Consider the following 14,943-nt stretch of genomic DNA (forward strand, 5'->3'; position numbering starts at 1 on the left):
AACTATTGTCCGAAAGACTCATATAAACAATATCGTGAATGATAATGAAACAATTCTGCAGCAGTGGGAAGGTGAAATGGATGGAGAAAGGATGATTGTTTGAGCCAGGAGACATTTGTATCCTGATTTGAATGACAAGAAAAAGCAACAATTTGGTCAGTTGAATTGGGATATGATGACTTTACCGCAAGTAACGGATGGTTGCACAGATTTCAAGTGCGACACAATATTAAGTGTTCTGTCCTTATTGGAGAATCAGCTGATGTTAATAATGAAGTTGTCAAAGATTGGAACAAAAGATTAAACGATATTTGTAGGGGATATGACAGCAAGGATATTTTTAATGTGACGAGACTGGTTTGTTTTTTAGACTGTTACCAACAAAGTGACAGATGATGTGATCTGTAACATAATTATCAAGACAGTTTTAAAACTATATCAACGGTTATTCATAGCATTCTTTTGAAAATGATGACAGTTTGTTTTACATTAATTTCACACGCATGTGATTTTTTTTATGAAAATATTAAATATTTAAGATCAAATGTACTTGTGACTTTCTTCATATGTATTTACTATTCGCATTTGTCATCCCCCTCTAGAAAGGCCACCCGCATTATAAGGCCACTTCCCTGCTGCATTAGGGGTGGCCTTATAAGAGGGGGACTACTGTACTATCTCATTGTACTTCATCCTAGAACAAATTTATCCAAAAATCAAGGAGGCTAATGATTCATCTCGTTTCTAATAAGTTACACTTGAACTTTAAGGTATTTCTTTTACTGCATTAAAGTTAAAAAGCAACAAAATCTGCAATAACCCCCTGTCTGTGTAATCCAAATAAACGCATTTGTCTCGGCAAGTTTACCGATTTCTTTGTTGTGAAAGAATGTTTTGGGTTATGTGTTCTCCAGATATCTTGTGGTGAACAAAGGCAGATTTGTTAAAATTCTTAAATCCTGTAACTAAAGGATTATTCACTTTTGCAGTCTTCGCAATCATGCTGTCAGAAGTCACACCGGTAATCCTAATGGATGTGCCATATTCCAGTCAAAGGAATTATTTTCTCCATTTTTCATTAAAGTTAGATCCACAGTTACTCTTTTGTGTTTTGCTTCTTTCACCTTCTTCGCCAATGACTTTTAGTGCACGACGTTTTATTCTGGAAATCACTTCCTAGCGCAACAAGCATTGAGGTTAAACATCAAGATGACATCTTGCTGAGCTCAATGGAAATCACGTGAGAGCTTGCGAGATTAGGGGAAGCTACTCCATCATAACATTGCCTATGCTAGTCTGGTTCCTTATTTCGTATGTTCCATGCGTTCCACTCTGCTATATGAATAGAGGAGCCCAGCACAGGGAGTAAACAAAGCATGGAACCAGTCAATGCCTATGCTGGCAGTATACACGATGCCACCCTTCGTCCAACGCATTGGATATTAAATAAATCTTTATCGCATTATGCGAATCTCTTGCATAAAAAAAAATGCACGGCAATAAAATATGCGCGTCAATTTTCTCCAGCGTGCTTCCCTGACGCACAAATGTGCGTAAAGGGAAACACTGATAAGATTTTAATATTTGTTGATGTACTTGTAGCAACATTAGGCATTAGTTAAATAGTATTTGCTCAATAATTTTGTTTCTTTGAATTTTCACAAAACTGAGTGGTTTGAGAACATCTTTGACCATACAGTGCCTCTTGAATTCCACAACTTAGCAATGTCCCATACGTTTCTACCTACATAATTGTATTTGAAAAATAACACTAAAAAACATAATATTTAGACTCTGCTTTCTATGAATTATGTATTTTTCTGAATATATTTTCCCAATGGTTTACAAAAGAGACAAATAATGTGGTACTTCCCAGACACAGCATGTCCAATATTATTTCCCTATGACAAGTTTACTTATGGTTCAAAACTGATTTTACGAAGACAATAATGTACACACTGCAGTTCAAATATTCATTTTAATGATTCTATTCTTAAAACACATATTTGTATGTTTTTATCATCAAAGGATAGTTTGCCTAAATTGGGCAGTGATAGTTGCTATATTACTCTTGAAAAGATTAATGGTCAATCAGCTATCAAAACAAAATGCCTGTGAATGTGTTCACATGTTAGTGCAGTTGATATAAGCACCAGCTATTTGATGGCTTGAAGCCTACATTTCACCGTGAGCTACAACGTAACAGTGCAACAAACCTGGCTAAGCGAAGGGAGCACTCAATAAGATCAGTCACTCAATGTAAATCGAAAAAATATCACTGGGTGAAGTCATTTTCGCTTTCTTAAAAGATGGTGAAGCTTATATTTTTTAGGTGACTTAGTCACCCACTTTGCCTGGTAGCGTGTGACCCCTGCATACCAGTAACATTTCAGGATTCTTTTTTTTTTGTTCACAGGAAACACTTACCATTCGGGACCAAACTTGAGTGTGTCTGCCATTGTATCTGAAAGACAGATGAAATAGGTGAGTAATTGTATATTACAAGGGCTATTCAATTATTTACTGTAATGGGGGGGAGAGGGGTAAAGCTGATATCCCGCTCAAAATCAAAGCTTCTATCATGATCATGTTTTTCAAAGCTCATAATATGAAATGACTGCCATCCAAGTTTACCATGACTCCGTCATACCTTTAGCTTTTGCAGAGATGCAATGTTGCATACAAATATATAGCTATGCCACTACTTGGCATATCCTCTAATCAGCCGATTTTATTTATCCATTTTGAGATGACCCATGGTACGTCAAAAATGCTGTTTACCTGTTTGTGAATATTTGTATAACAATGAAAGATTGTCACATAACTGAAATTGACTTTAGCATGTGATGCTAATATTTTATGACAACGCTGACAATGGTCACTGCTTTGATTATCCAGAACATCCAATGAATTCAAGTCTTTATTAGGGAGAAGACATTTAATTTTCTAAGGGGTGGGATGCTTACAAGCAACAGTCTTGCGCCACCACTCCTATTTTTAATTAAGATAAATTGATAAAGTGATGAATGAAATAATAAAAAATATCCTAAAGAACAATCTAGCCCTATAAATTATATGGCTTGCGTCTTGCAGCACACATGTAGTTCGAACTGAACTGGATTAATGTTATGTTATTGCATATTCAGACCTGTATCAGAGTCATTACATGGTTTGCAATAAAGTATAAATATGGTATTTTTTTGGGATTTTTAAAACAAAAGCAGATGTCATCTGGAATTTAATTGTCTGTACCTCTGAGGATTACTTTTAATTTTTAATGAGAAGAAAAATCTACACTGTTCAAGAGAAGCTCAAAAAGATGTGCCTCATCAAGTCGGTGCACGTGTTCAGATTTCTTTAATTAAAGTAAAAGCTTAAAAGCATATACTGCAAAATTTTAAATACATATATGTGTATTTTTCTCATAGAGGGAAAGAACATTTTGGAGAATTCATGAATTTTTTGCTTGCGGCATGAATCTGTGAATCGCTAAAAAAGTTGTGAAATTCAAGCCAAAATTGTGAGGGTTGGCAGCTATGTATATGCACACTGAAAGTATGTGTGGATTGTTAATTATTCTTGCTGAAGTCGTTCAAACAAATAGGTGTACAAGCGTTAATTGGAAATTTGCAATGGGTAAATGAACACAGAAACACATGAGAAAATTTTAGCGGTATGAAATTTGTAGACACCATTCACAGACCCTGGAACGTAACGAATTGTACACGTGCTTCATCTTTCTTAACCTAATTTTGCTGTTAATTTTTCCCATTGAATTCAGACACATAATGATGTGTGACAAAATGATTGAATAGTTTAAATATGTATGCAATTTTGTCAATGAAATTACATATATTACGGATTGATTGCAAGCCCTGATGGTACAATATCATATGGCAAGTAAATGGTGTTCATACTCTGATCATGCTTATATTAGATGCTGAATTCAGACACAATGATCTGGGAATAAAGTTACCGAATAATGTAAATCTATGTGCTATTTTTCAATGGAATTACATGCATTTTATAGATGAACTGCATGCCATAACGGCACGATAGTAAACAGTGTTGATACCCTATTCATCATATATATTAGACATGAATACATGTATATGTGTCAATGAGTTGTTCTCTGAAAACAGTAAAATACTGTAAAACCCTGCATTAACGCAATCCAACTTTTGGACCCCAATTATCACGTTATAGCAGGGTTCCACTGTATATGTACCAATTCGTGGTTCTCTAAATAAAGCAAACTAGTATATATGATGTTTCTATTTTCGCTACAGGCGTATTTCTCATTTAATATGCATCAATTTAAGATGATAACTGTGCCGATGCAACATGTATTTTACCGCCCACATTTAAGACCTAACCCCTGCAAATTTTTGGGGGTAAATGCATCATTTTCTTCAGCTAATGACTTGGTTGCTTATAACTTGGTTCAGTCTCTAACACGGTTGGGTTCTATGGCTCCCAACTAATATGTTATAGCGGAGTCACGCTGTATAAGGACGTTGCTGCCTTATTTGGCAATATAAACAGATAATAGTAAATATGATATGAACTGAACAATGGATCACAGAACATATACACATGGAATAGCAAACCCTATTTGCAACATGAATTACCAAGAGAATTTTGTGTTATCTGTACAGTTCGCATAGACATAACTATATAATCTGCCTTATTATAGGCTTAATAACTGTGTTGTTATCCAAACTTTCTGAAAAACAATTCTGCTTAGATAGTATATTTTAATTACAGTCATCTTGTTATCTTTCACAATTGCTCCATTGTAAGATATATAGGATCAAATCATATCTTCAACCATGGCTGAGGCCAAGAAATCGTAGCTACAGTATAGCCCTCGACCCTGATATTTATGTTTTGGGTGTTACTGCTTAAATTAATGGCACTTTTTAGAGTGTTTTGATGTCGCCATACATCATGCAAAATTCATATTTTCAGAAATATCTCACACTTGGCAGCCCATAATGACACTTTTCTACAAACTAAAGTCATAATGTTTTAGTCAGACTTTACGTACTGTAATGTCTTTTTTTTTAAGTTCAAATTTTCACACATGTAAATGGGTCTGTTTTCAAGTTTCATTGACCTACATTTCAGTTGGCAGGAAAGCAATGGAAGCCAGGAATACCAAAAATCGGGTAAAGCTAAAATATAATTCTTTAACAAAACAAATAGAAATATATTAATACTGAAGGTGTTTAGACAGCTTCATTTCATTCATGATTATTATCATCCTTTTTACCAATTTCAGTATTCCTGGCTTCCACTGCATTCCAGCCAAACAAGTCCATTTGCTTGTGTGGGAAATTGAATTTATTTGGAAAAGACATCAGAGTATGTAAAGTCGGACTAAAACATAACTTTAATTGGTAGAAAAGTGCCAACATGGGCTGCCAAGTGTGCAAGATATTCCTGAAAATTTTACTTATTCTGATGTTATCAACATCAGAACACACTACAATGCGCCGTGATTTGGACAGTAAGACCTCGATTCCGAAAACAAATAACTGGGTCGAAGGCTTACACTGGATGACTAAAGTATAAACCATGGGTCAGAACGTCTAACAGTTACTTTTACTTTCTGATTTAGACTTTCATACATGACCAAAAATTAGATCAGCTCAATGTTAACCGGGTAAAAAACATAAAATTCTCCTAAATACCTTCTTAATAACCAGCAAAAAGATTTCGGGTCTTATTTAATTCTACTCGAAAATAACTAAAATGTCACACGTGGGCAATATGGCATGGTCCAAGTTTATGAACATAAGGCAAGTATGACAAAAACTCCCTGTAAAATAACTAATGAAGCCAGCTTAACTACGAATAAGTCATGATCTACCATTCAACGCTGAACTTTAAACAATAATTTCTTTTAAAAACGTCTAATCTTCGTTATCATGTTTTGGTTTACTGTGCTAAAATTCAAAACATAAGGTTGTACGGCGGCCATGGCAGATGTAATGAGCAATTTGTATGTAAGTGAAATTGGCTTATTTTGCATTTGAGGTATACATTTTTAAAACAAGTAATGTTTCATTCAATACCTGTATCAGATTTAAAGAGAAATTCACTTCGATATTCACTAGCCCCAAACACGAAAGCACAAACCAATATGGCCGTAGGTATGTATGTATCACGTGACTTATTTAAAAACTGCTACTGAGCACGCTCAAAAGGAAACCAGGGGTAGATATGCTTCCGCTGTCAACATTGATTGTGTGATATATGGATCCATTCACTAACAAACCGGTTTTTTTTTTATAGAGATAACTACATTTTTCATCATATATTTGCAGTTGTGGATGATTGCAGCAATTAGTATGTGAAAATGTAGGCATGAACATATATTGAGAACTTTATTGACAGTCGTACACGAGGGTGTATCGTACACTACTGTAAAGCTGCATAAAAGTGTCTACATTTCTGTCAGACTGCCATTCAGTATTATGTATTCTATATCATATATTCTTTAATAATTCCGGTCGTTATTTCGAGGCAGCCATAATTAAAGTTAGTATGAACATGATTCTTTCAGTTTGATATCAGTGAGATCAATGATCTGATTCAGTGATTGGTCTGCATCATCATCACCTAGACCAGCAAGTTGTTTTCCACCTTTTTTTTTTTTTTTTTGGACTGAAAAAAGGTGGAGAACAACTTGCAGGTCTGCATCATCACCATGTTTTATTTATTTGAATTGAAGTACTTAGTTAAAAACTTCTAATGCGAGCATCAGTGCCCTTATATTTGTAATATACACCTCAAACTATTTTAGTCCTCTTTTTTCAAGTTGTATTAGTTTACTCCATTCAATTTTCATCACTGAGGTTCTTTGGGATACTGAAATCTGCATAAGAATTTTCATACTTTTTATTTTTGACACATGAAAATTTCAATAGCTTAGACCTCAGTGTGCACATATTTTTGTCCTAAACTTCTCCTCTGTTTGTTTCATTATTTCAGAGATTCATGTAGTGTGCAAGCTATCAAACAAAGTTCAAGTGACTGTAATGGGAATCAGGTGAAGCTGCATAAGTTAGATCTTTATATTAGATTAAGACACCTTTTGATCTGTTGTCAGTTAATATTTATCATTTTGATCAGAAGACTAAATGCATGAATGTATTTGATACCTGGCTCTATATACATTACTAAGCAGTTTTAATCCATCATAGTAAAAATCCAAAACTGCAGATGAGGAGTTTTCTCCTAAGACTGGCCAGTAGAACTTGGTAGATGCATATAGTTTTGATAAAGAAAACTGAACACTAAAGTGACAGTTCTTTGTGAAATCAATCATAGAATACGATATTTCCATGGACATGAAAACGAAAAATCAGTGGAACATTCTATGCTCAAAGAAATTTTGTTTAGGTTCAGGCCCTTGGCTCGTGACTTAAATAAACTCACAAGCCCTGACTGAAATTCTACAAGCAGAGACATTTGATACCTGTAAACTCTCAAGCTGGGAGAAAAACATCCCAATTGTAGGGGTATTTCCACACCTACCTCCCTATCTCATAATATCTCTCAATTTTTTGCAGAGAACTCCTGATTATTACATTATGTCTGCCAGTTGTCATTTCACAGACAAAAATCCCCATACATAAATAGATATATCATATGCAATTCACAGATGCCATATTCTATTGTATCACTTGTGAATACTTTTGTGTAAAAATAATTTTAATATCACGCTACAAAGTTTTTTTTCTTCAGTAAATACAATGTTAAAAATAATTAACATGATTCACTTAAATTTCAGATTTCAAAAAACCCTACAATAGTTTTATTGTAAAAAAAAAGTTTGTCACCAAGTAGTTTTAATCTCATGAATGATCACTGTGAATTCTGTGTAATTTTCTCTGCTAACAAAAATGCATCTACATTTTTGCCAAAGAAACACCTGGTATTCCTCTACCATATATGTAAACTTTAATTACCATGATTAAATTAAAAGAAGGAATAACATAAAATATACCATGCATTATATGTGCCCCCAAAGAACTACTTCAGAGTAAATATTTTATTTACTAAGCAGTGTTAAAGTTAAACCTATGGAAAAAAAGGTAGGATATAAAACATGGGAAAAACAATTGCCAAATGTATGGTAGCTTGTGACTGTAGATTTGAACTGTTAAAATGAAGTCCTAGGCATCATAAGTTACAACAAAATAGGGTATCGTTTAATTGCCAATTAGTGCTTATATACACACACTGTAGAACTTTGAAATGTGTCTGAAGGGCAGTCTTTTTCACAAGATAAAGGCAATCATAAGAATTAACTGTTAAACAGTCACACTGGATTTATTGGTTGTGTACTTAAGTATAACCTATAGCTGTTTATGTAGTTTAGCCACAGCTGACCAGAACATGAAAAAGGGTGCTTGCCGTGAGGGAAAACATAGCCTATCACAGGGAGAAATGACGTGCCCCATGGGCTCTCGCACGTTGGGACAAAGGGGTGGGGACAATAGTAGCCTCCCCCAATTTTACCTTTAAACATGTTTTGGCCTACATCCATAACATTTCATGGCTGACCACTACATGACCCCCCAAAAAAAGTTTCTGCAGGCACCTCTGGTGCATCGTTTAAAAATCTCACCCTTATTGAACCTGGAAGATTGGTCAATATTTATTGAAACCAATGTTTAAAAAATGCAGCATAAAATCCTCCCCATTTTAGGTCCAAATCTTACTGTTTTATTTGTTACAGTATTTTCTCTACTTGGCTGAAAAGTTTACTCCAATTTCCACATGCCCAATATTCCTCCTTTTTTAATGCTGTCACACAGCGTTGCTGTAGCTACAATTCAAATATAAGTTTAATAAAATGAATTACATTTGAACACTATTCCGATAACTGCAATGATCACGCTTTGCAATCTATATACATGTATGCAGTAAAATCCGACTTCAAAGAAACTTTGCCGCTGTCTACAAACTTGTCAAAAATATAATACATAGCCGCTTAAACATTCTCATTCAAGGCAGTAATATGTAATAACTTTATTCTAATACACACGTCTAGTTTTTCCACTTCCTGATCCTACCTATGCAAATTAACACAATGGGTTCAACCACTATAATCTTAAACACATCTCACTTGCTATTGTCAGCCAGTTAATGTGAAACTTTGATTTTATACCTGACCTCTTTCCCTTTAATTGTCACTATTTAAACTGCCCAAGGGATAGTTTTATATCAGTTACAATCATTACAGATTACTGTTTATACATTCTACATGTAATGGGCATAGACTGTTGTTTGTTTCTATTTTTACTTTTGTTTTTAAGATTAATGGTTTGCATATATCTGATTTAACTTACATCTAATTTAGTTTTATTGTTTGTTTGTCAGCTTTAATATTTTTTAATTCTATTACATGCTACATGTATTATAATATAATCTTGTTTACCTGATTTTGAAATTATTTCCAGAAAATAGTTTGACCTTGACTGTTCATTTGTGAACACAAAGCTGACCTAGTTCCCTACCTTAATTAAAAATTAGTAACAGCCACGTGAAAAAGTTTTTTTTTAAATTTATTTTTATTGTGGAAATAATAAGGGTGAGATCGAGGCTGTATTGACTACATGATCCTAAACTTGTAGATAGTGTTAGTGAAGTAAACAACTTTTTAAAATTTTATTCTTAGAGTAAAATGATTGGTTTTCGTCAGGGCCATGTTGAGAGTATGTCATTGCCTTCCATCTTGGATTCTTTGTTGGGACTCAAGCTTGAATTTATTAAACATTTCATTATTATGACTTCTAAAATTTTATTCATAGATTATTTTTGGATTTGATTCTTCAAACTGTTAAGTTCTTATTTTTTTCATTTTTACAGTATATTTCCAAGGAAATAAAGTATTTGTTAAATTTTTCAAAGCTTGTTGGTTTCACTTTTTCTTGTGTTACTGTTTATTTGAGCCTAAACATGTAACATAAGATTTGGGTGCTCATCCTCAATATTAGAATTTTGGTTAAATATTTCAGAAAACTGTTTTTTGGAAACTTGAATTCCCCTAGTTTTTGAAATCTTTAGTGAAATCAGCAAGCTTTTTCTAAAATGTCATCAAAAGTGGAAACCTTTCTTTCAAGTCCTACCCATGACCAATTAGACCTTTTCATAAAATATGAATGAATTCAACTTGCCAGAAAATGTGATCTTTCTGAGGTAAGGGCTTCCTTAATGAAGCAAGAAATAAAAAATGTTATGGTCCAGTACTTGGTAGAAAGGAATGTTTTGGATAAAGTGCTTTGGTTTCGATCAAAAGGTCTGTTTCAGACTCTGACATAAAAGTAAAGGAATTAGAATTAAAATACAAGATGGAATTGGAGTTTAGGAAGCCGGAAGTTCAAAACGATAAAGAAGAAAAATAAATGCAGTTGCGATTGGAGAAATAAAAAGAACAAATGCATTTACAAGCAGAAGAAAAAGAGAAGGAAAGACAAATGCAGTTACAAGAAAAACAAATGCAGTTACAATATGAGAAAGAAGAGAAAGAGAGACAGGAAAGAGAGAAAGAAAAAGATGCAAATGCAGTTACAAGAAAAACAAATAGATAGGAAGAAAGAGAGAAAGAGAGGGACTATTAATGTAGAATGAAAGAAATGGAACTGGCAAGTGAAAAGTGCATTCATACTTCAAACCAAATCTTTTGATCTTGCAAAGAATATTAGGTTAGTGCCCCCTTTCAGAGAAAAAGAACTAGATAAATATTTTGCTCCCAGGGAGCATGGAACTCATGTACTCACTGATAAGGCTAGTGATATTTACCATTCACTGTCAGTTCAACAAAGTGGTGACTATGATACGGTTAAGGAATGCATCTTAAGGGGTTATGAGTTAGTCCCTGAAGCTTATCTGCAAAAATTCAGAAAATATAAAAAAGAAGCTGGACAAACTCATGTCGAATTTGCTTGAGAAAAAAAGCAGTTATTTGATAGATGGTGCTTAGCCAAGAAAGTTGAATGAGATTATGAAAGTCTCAAACAACTTGTATTACTTGAAGATTTCAAAAACTGTGTCCATAGTGACATTAAGACTTATATTTTCCTTTTGTAAATAAGATTTCTATTCAACAGTCTTCTAGCAGAAAAGTATTTCAGCCTAATACATGCCCTTCTAAATTTCAAACTGGCACAAGTTCTAAAAACCAAGCATCAGATAAGCTTGATTCAAGGTCCTTGTCTCTCCCTTCGTGTATATATTGCAAGAAGAAAGGACACGTTATTTCTGATTGCTATAAATTGAAAAATAGGCATCAGAATCAAGACAGACCTATTCCAAATGCTCTTATTTCTAAGAGGTCGAGGTCAGGGTCATGTATTTAAAGCAATACATTTGTTGGGTCTAATAAACCCCAGTCTGATTTTATTATGGAGAATTATGAACCATTCATATTGAAGGGTTCTATATCACTCTTGGGTGATTTGGCCAATCCTATCTGTATTAAAATTTTAAGTTACACAGGAGCTTCTCAGAGTCTTTCATTGTCAGGTACTTTGCCTTTTTCTGAGAAATCTTCTTCTAATGAGAGTGTTCTTATTCAGGTAGTGGAGCATGGCTTTGTTAATGTTCCTCTCCATTGTGTAAATTTGTCATCAGACTAAGTCTCAGGACCCATGACAGTCAGCACAGTGTCTGTTTTACCCATTGAGGGCACTCATTTATTACTAGGCAACAACCTAGCTGGACACAAGATTGTGGTTAATCCACTTGTAATTGAAAAGTATTGCTTGGATCAGAAAGTTGATCCAGTTGAGAAAATATTCCCTGATTTATTCCCAGCTTGTGCAGTACCAGAGCTATGGCAAAGAAAGCTCTTGAGAATGATGTTGATAAGGAAAGTATTCCTTTAGCTGACACATGTCTTGGTCAGGCTTTTGATGTGGTCACTTTCACTCCTTGCTTGGATCAATCAGAAGGTGTTGATCACAGTGATCCTCTTTTAACTACTCATTCTCTTTATTCTAATCAGGGTGACAAACAACAGTCACTTGTCGTCGAACAGGTAAAAGATCCTCAGATCTCCTGTTTGTTTCAAAGGACCATTAGTGAAACTGAAGCTGCTGAAGGTCCTGTCTGTTATTTCATTAAAAATGGAATTCTTATGAGAAAATGGAGATCTCCTGAGGTACCTGCTGGTGATGAGTGGTCAGTGAACTATCAAATTGTAGTTCTGAAACCTTACAGACAGGAAATACTTAGTCTGGCCCAGGAAACTCCTCTGGCTGGTCATTTAGGGATTAATAAGACTTTATCACAAGATCTTGACTCACTTTTATTGGCCAAAAGTCAAAAGTGGTGTTGGTAAATATTGTAGTTCTTGTCATACTTGTCAAATGGCAGGAAAACCCAAGCAGAAGATACCTAAGGTTCATCTGCAACCTATTCCTGCCTTTAACAAACCATTTAGTAGAATTATGGTAGATTATGTTAGTCCCTTATCTATGACCAAGTCAGTTAACCAACACCTGTTGACCATTATGTGTGTGTCAACAAGGTATCCAGGTATCAAGGTAGTTTATCCAAAAGTGAGTTTGGCCGTGCTAGTGTAACTTTTATGGGACATATCTTGGGACATGGACAAAGTAAACCTATAGATGCTAAGGTTAAGGCTATCTCTGAGTTTCCCATGCATGTTAATAAAAAGCATCTGATATGATTTTTAGTTATGGCTGGATACTATTGGAAAGTTTGTTCTAGTTTCTCTATAATTGCTGAACCCTTGACAAATTTATTGAGTAAGAAAAACAAGTTATTTTGGACTGAAAAATGTCAGGAGGCTTTTGAGAAGTTAAAATCTCTACTTAAAAACGCGCCAGTTCTTACAGCTCCAAATTTCAGCCAATCATTTAAATTGTCTGTTGATGCAAGTGATAATGGAGCTGGAGCGGTTTTGATTCAAGAAGATGAAAATGGTATTGATCATCCAGTGTGCTATTTTTCTAAGAAATTATAAAGAGCACCAGAGAAATTATTCAGAAAGTGAGAAGGAATGTTTGGCTTTGATATTGGCATTACAATATTTTGAAGTTCACATTAGTTCAGTTCCTTCTTTGATTATTGTGTTTAGTGACCACAACCCCCTTACTTTCATCGGCAAGATGAAAAATAAAAATCAAAAACTACTAAGGTAGAGTTTGTTTTTACAGGATTATAATCTTGACATCAGGCACATCAAGGGCAAAGATAATTTCATAGCAGATGCACTTTCCTGTGTGTAGAAATGTATTATTTTATTTATACTGTATATAATTCATAAGAGTTTTTATGTTTTTCTTTAACCTCATGTATAATTAATTTATGGTAAAAAGAAAGCGTTATCATATAAATCTTTATTTTTCTTTATGGTTGGAAGTGTTACATATATCTGATTTAATTTATATTTATTTTAATTTTATTTTTTGTTAGTTTTAATTTATTTTATTCTATTACATACTATTATAATATAATCTTGTTTATGTGATTTGGATTTTTTTCCAGAAAAAGTTTGACCTTGACTTAATTTGTAAACACTTAAAGCTGACCTAGTTCCTGACCTTGATTCAAAATTAGTAACAGCCATGCGAGCAAGTTATTTTTTTTATTTACTTTTATTGTGGGAATAAGAAGGGTGAGATTTAGGCTGTATTGGATATGTGACCATAAACTTGTAAATAGTATAAGTAAAGTAAACAACTTTATTTTATTTTATTCTTAGAGTAAAATGATTGTTTTTTGTCAGGGCCATGTTGAGAGTATGTGATGTAAACATGATCACGTGACCCTCATATGGGTACCCATTCTGCGTCTCAAAATTACTGTATAGCCATTGCTTTAGAGAAATAATCTCAATCTGGGCTTTAAACACTTAATATCAAGTTGTTTTGTTCTGTAGTAGCCAGTTTTCAAGTTATATGTTAATTTTTCTTCAGATTATTTGGATTCTAAAAGATGAATTCATTTCTCTGGAAATATTTGTGTGCTCGTACAGAATTCTTGAACAAAGACATTTCTTAAAGATTTTATTCAGATTTCCAACACCAGAGTGTTATTTCTTATGTTTCTACAAGGAACACTAGACAACAACACTGTACAGGATACAGCTTATGTCATTGCCTTCCATCTTGGATTCTTCATCAGGTCACTAACTTGAATTCATTAGAACATTTCATTATTAGGACTTCTAAAATTTTATTCTTGGATTATTTTTGAATTTGATTCTTAAAGCCATAAGTTCTATTTTTTTCATTCTTACAAGTATTTTTCCAGGGAAATAAATTATTTGTTAAATTTTTCTAAAGGCTTCTTGTTTTCACTCATTCTTGTGTTACTGTTTATTTGAGCCTAAACATGTAACATAAGAACTAAAAATTGTATTTTCTCGAAACGCAACTGTGTAAGGGGTTTGGGAGTAAAAAATTGTATTTTAGCATAGTTTCCATTTAAATAAAATCAGATCTCAATTTCACGTAGGACAGTGGTAATCTGATTTTAGATTATGGCATATTTGTCAACATCTTAAAAGTGAATCTATTTATTTCATCAGCGCGATCAAAGTTTCCTCTGGCAAATTATGTTTTTTTAACCAGCCTGATGGGCTCCTCACTTTGAATACAGGTCGGGCCCGAACTAAAATTAGAGGGTCCCGGGGCGTCAGGCTATCAGATTTTCTGAGTACTGGAACGTTATTAACTTTATGTACAGGGTGTCGTGCTTATACAGATAGTAATCCCCATTGTTATATAAATTAACATAGCAATCCCCATTGTTATATAAATTAACATAGTAATCCCCATTGTTATATAAATTAACATAGTAATCCCCATTGTTATATAAATTAACAGATAGTAATCTCCATTGTAGTATAAATTGACAGGTAGTAATTACTATTCTGATAATTTGGCAGGTAGTAAA

General features: G+C 33.8%; 2 protein-coding genes across 7 annotated transcripts in view; one reads left to right on the forward strand and one right to left on the reverse strand.

Moving 5' to 3' along the window:
* LOC149781911 (GRB10-interacting GYF protein 2-like) overlaps positions 1-6,180 on the reverse strand; it is a 128,213-nt gene extending 122,033 nt beyond the window's left edge. For all 4 annotated transcript variants that reach the window (XM_089936114.1, XM_089936113.1, XM_089936112.1 and 1 more), the window contains exons 1-2: positions 6,081-6,180; positions 2,428-2,464 (exon numbers count right to left, since the gene is read on the reverse strand). In XM_089936114.1, coding sequence (XP_089792240.1) covers positions 2,428-2,459 — 32 coding nt within the window. In that variant the 5' untranslated portion in view covers positions 2,460-2,464; positions 6,081-6,180. The remainder of the gene's footprint in view (positions 1-2,427; positions 2,465-6,080) is intronic.
* Positions 6,181-6,227: 47 nt separating this feature from the next.
* The window catches only part of LOC149781912 (uncharacterized), a 69,124-nt gene continuing 60,408 nt past the window's right edge, over positions 6,228-14,943 (forward strand). For 2 of the 3 annotated variants that reach the window (XM_089936116.1, XM_089936119.1), the window contains exon 1: positions 6,228-6,366. The gene's annotated coding sequence lies outside the window, so the exon portion shown is untranslated. The other variant, XM_089936115.1, reaches the window with a different exon arrangement.

Source organism: Sinohyriopsis cumingii, chromosome 15 (genome assembly GCF_028554795.1).
Source record: "Sinohyriopsis cumingii isolate HCF-2022 chromosome 15, ASM2855479v2, whole genome shotgun sequence".
Taxonomy (NCBI): Eukaryota; Metazoa; Mollusca; class Bivalvia; order Unionida; family Unionidae; genus Sinohyriopsis; species Sinohyriopsis cumingii.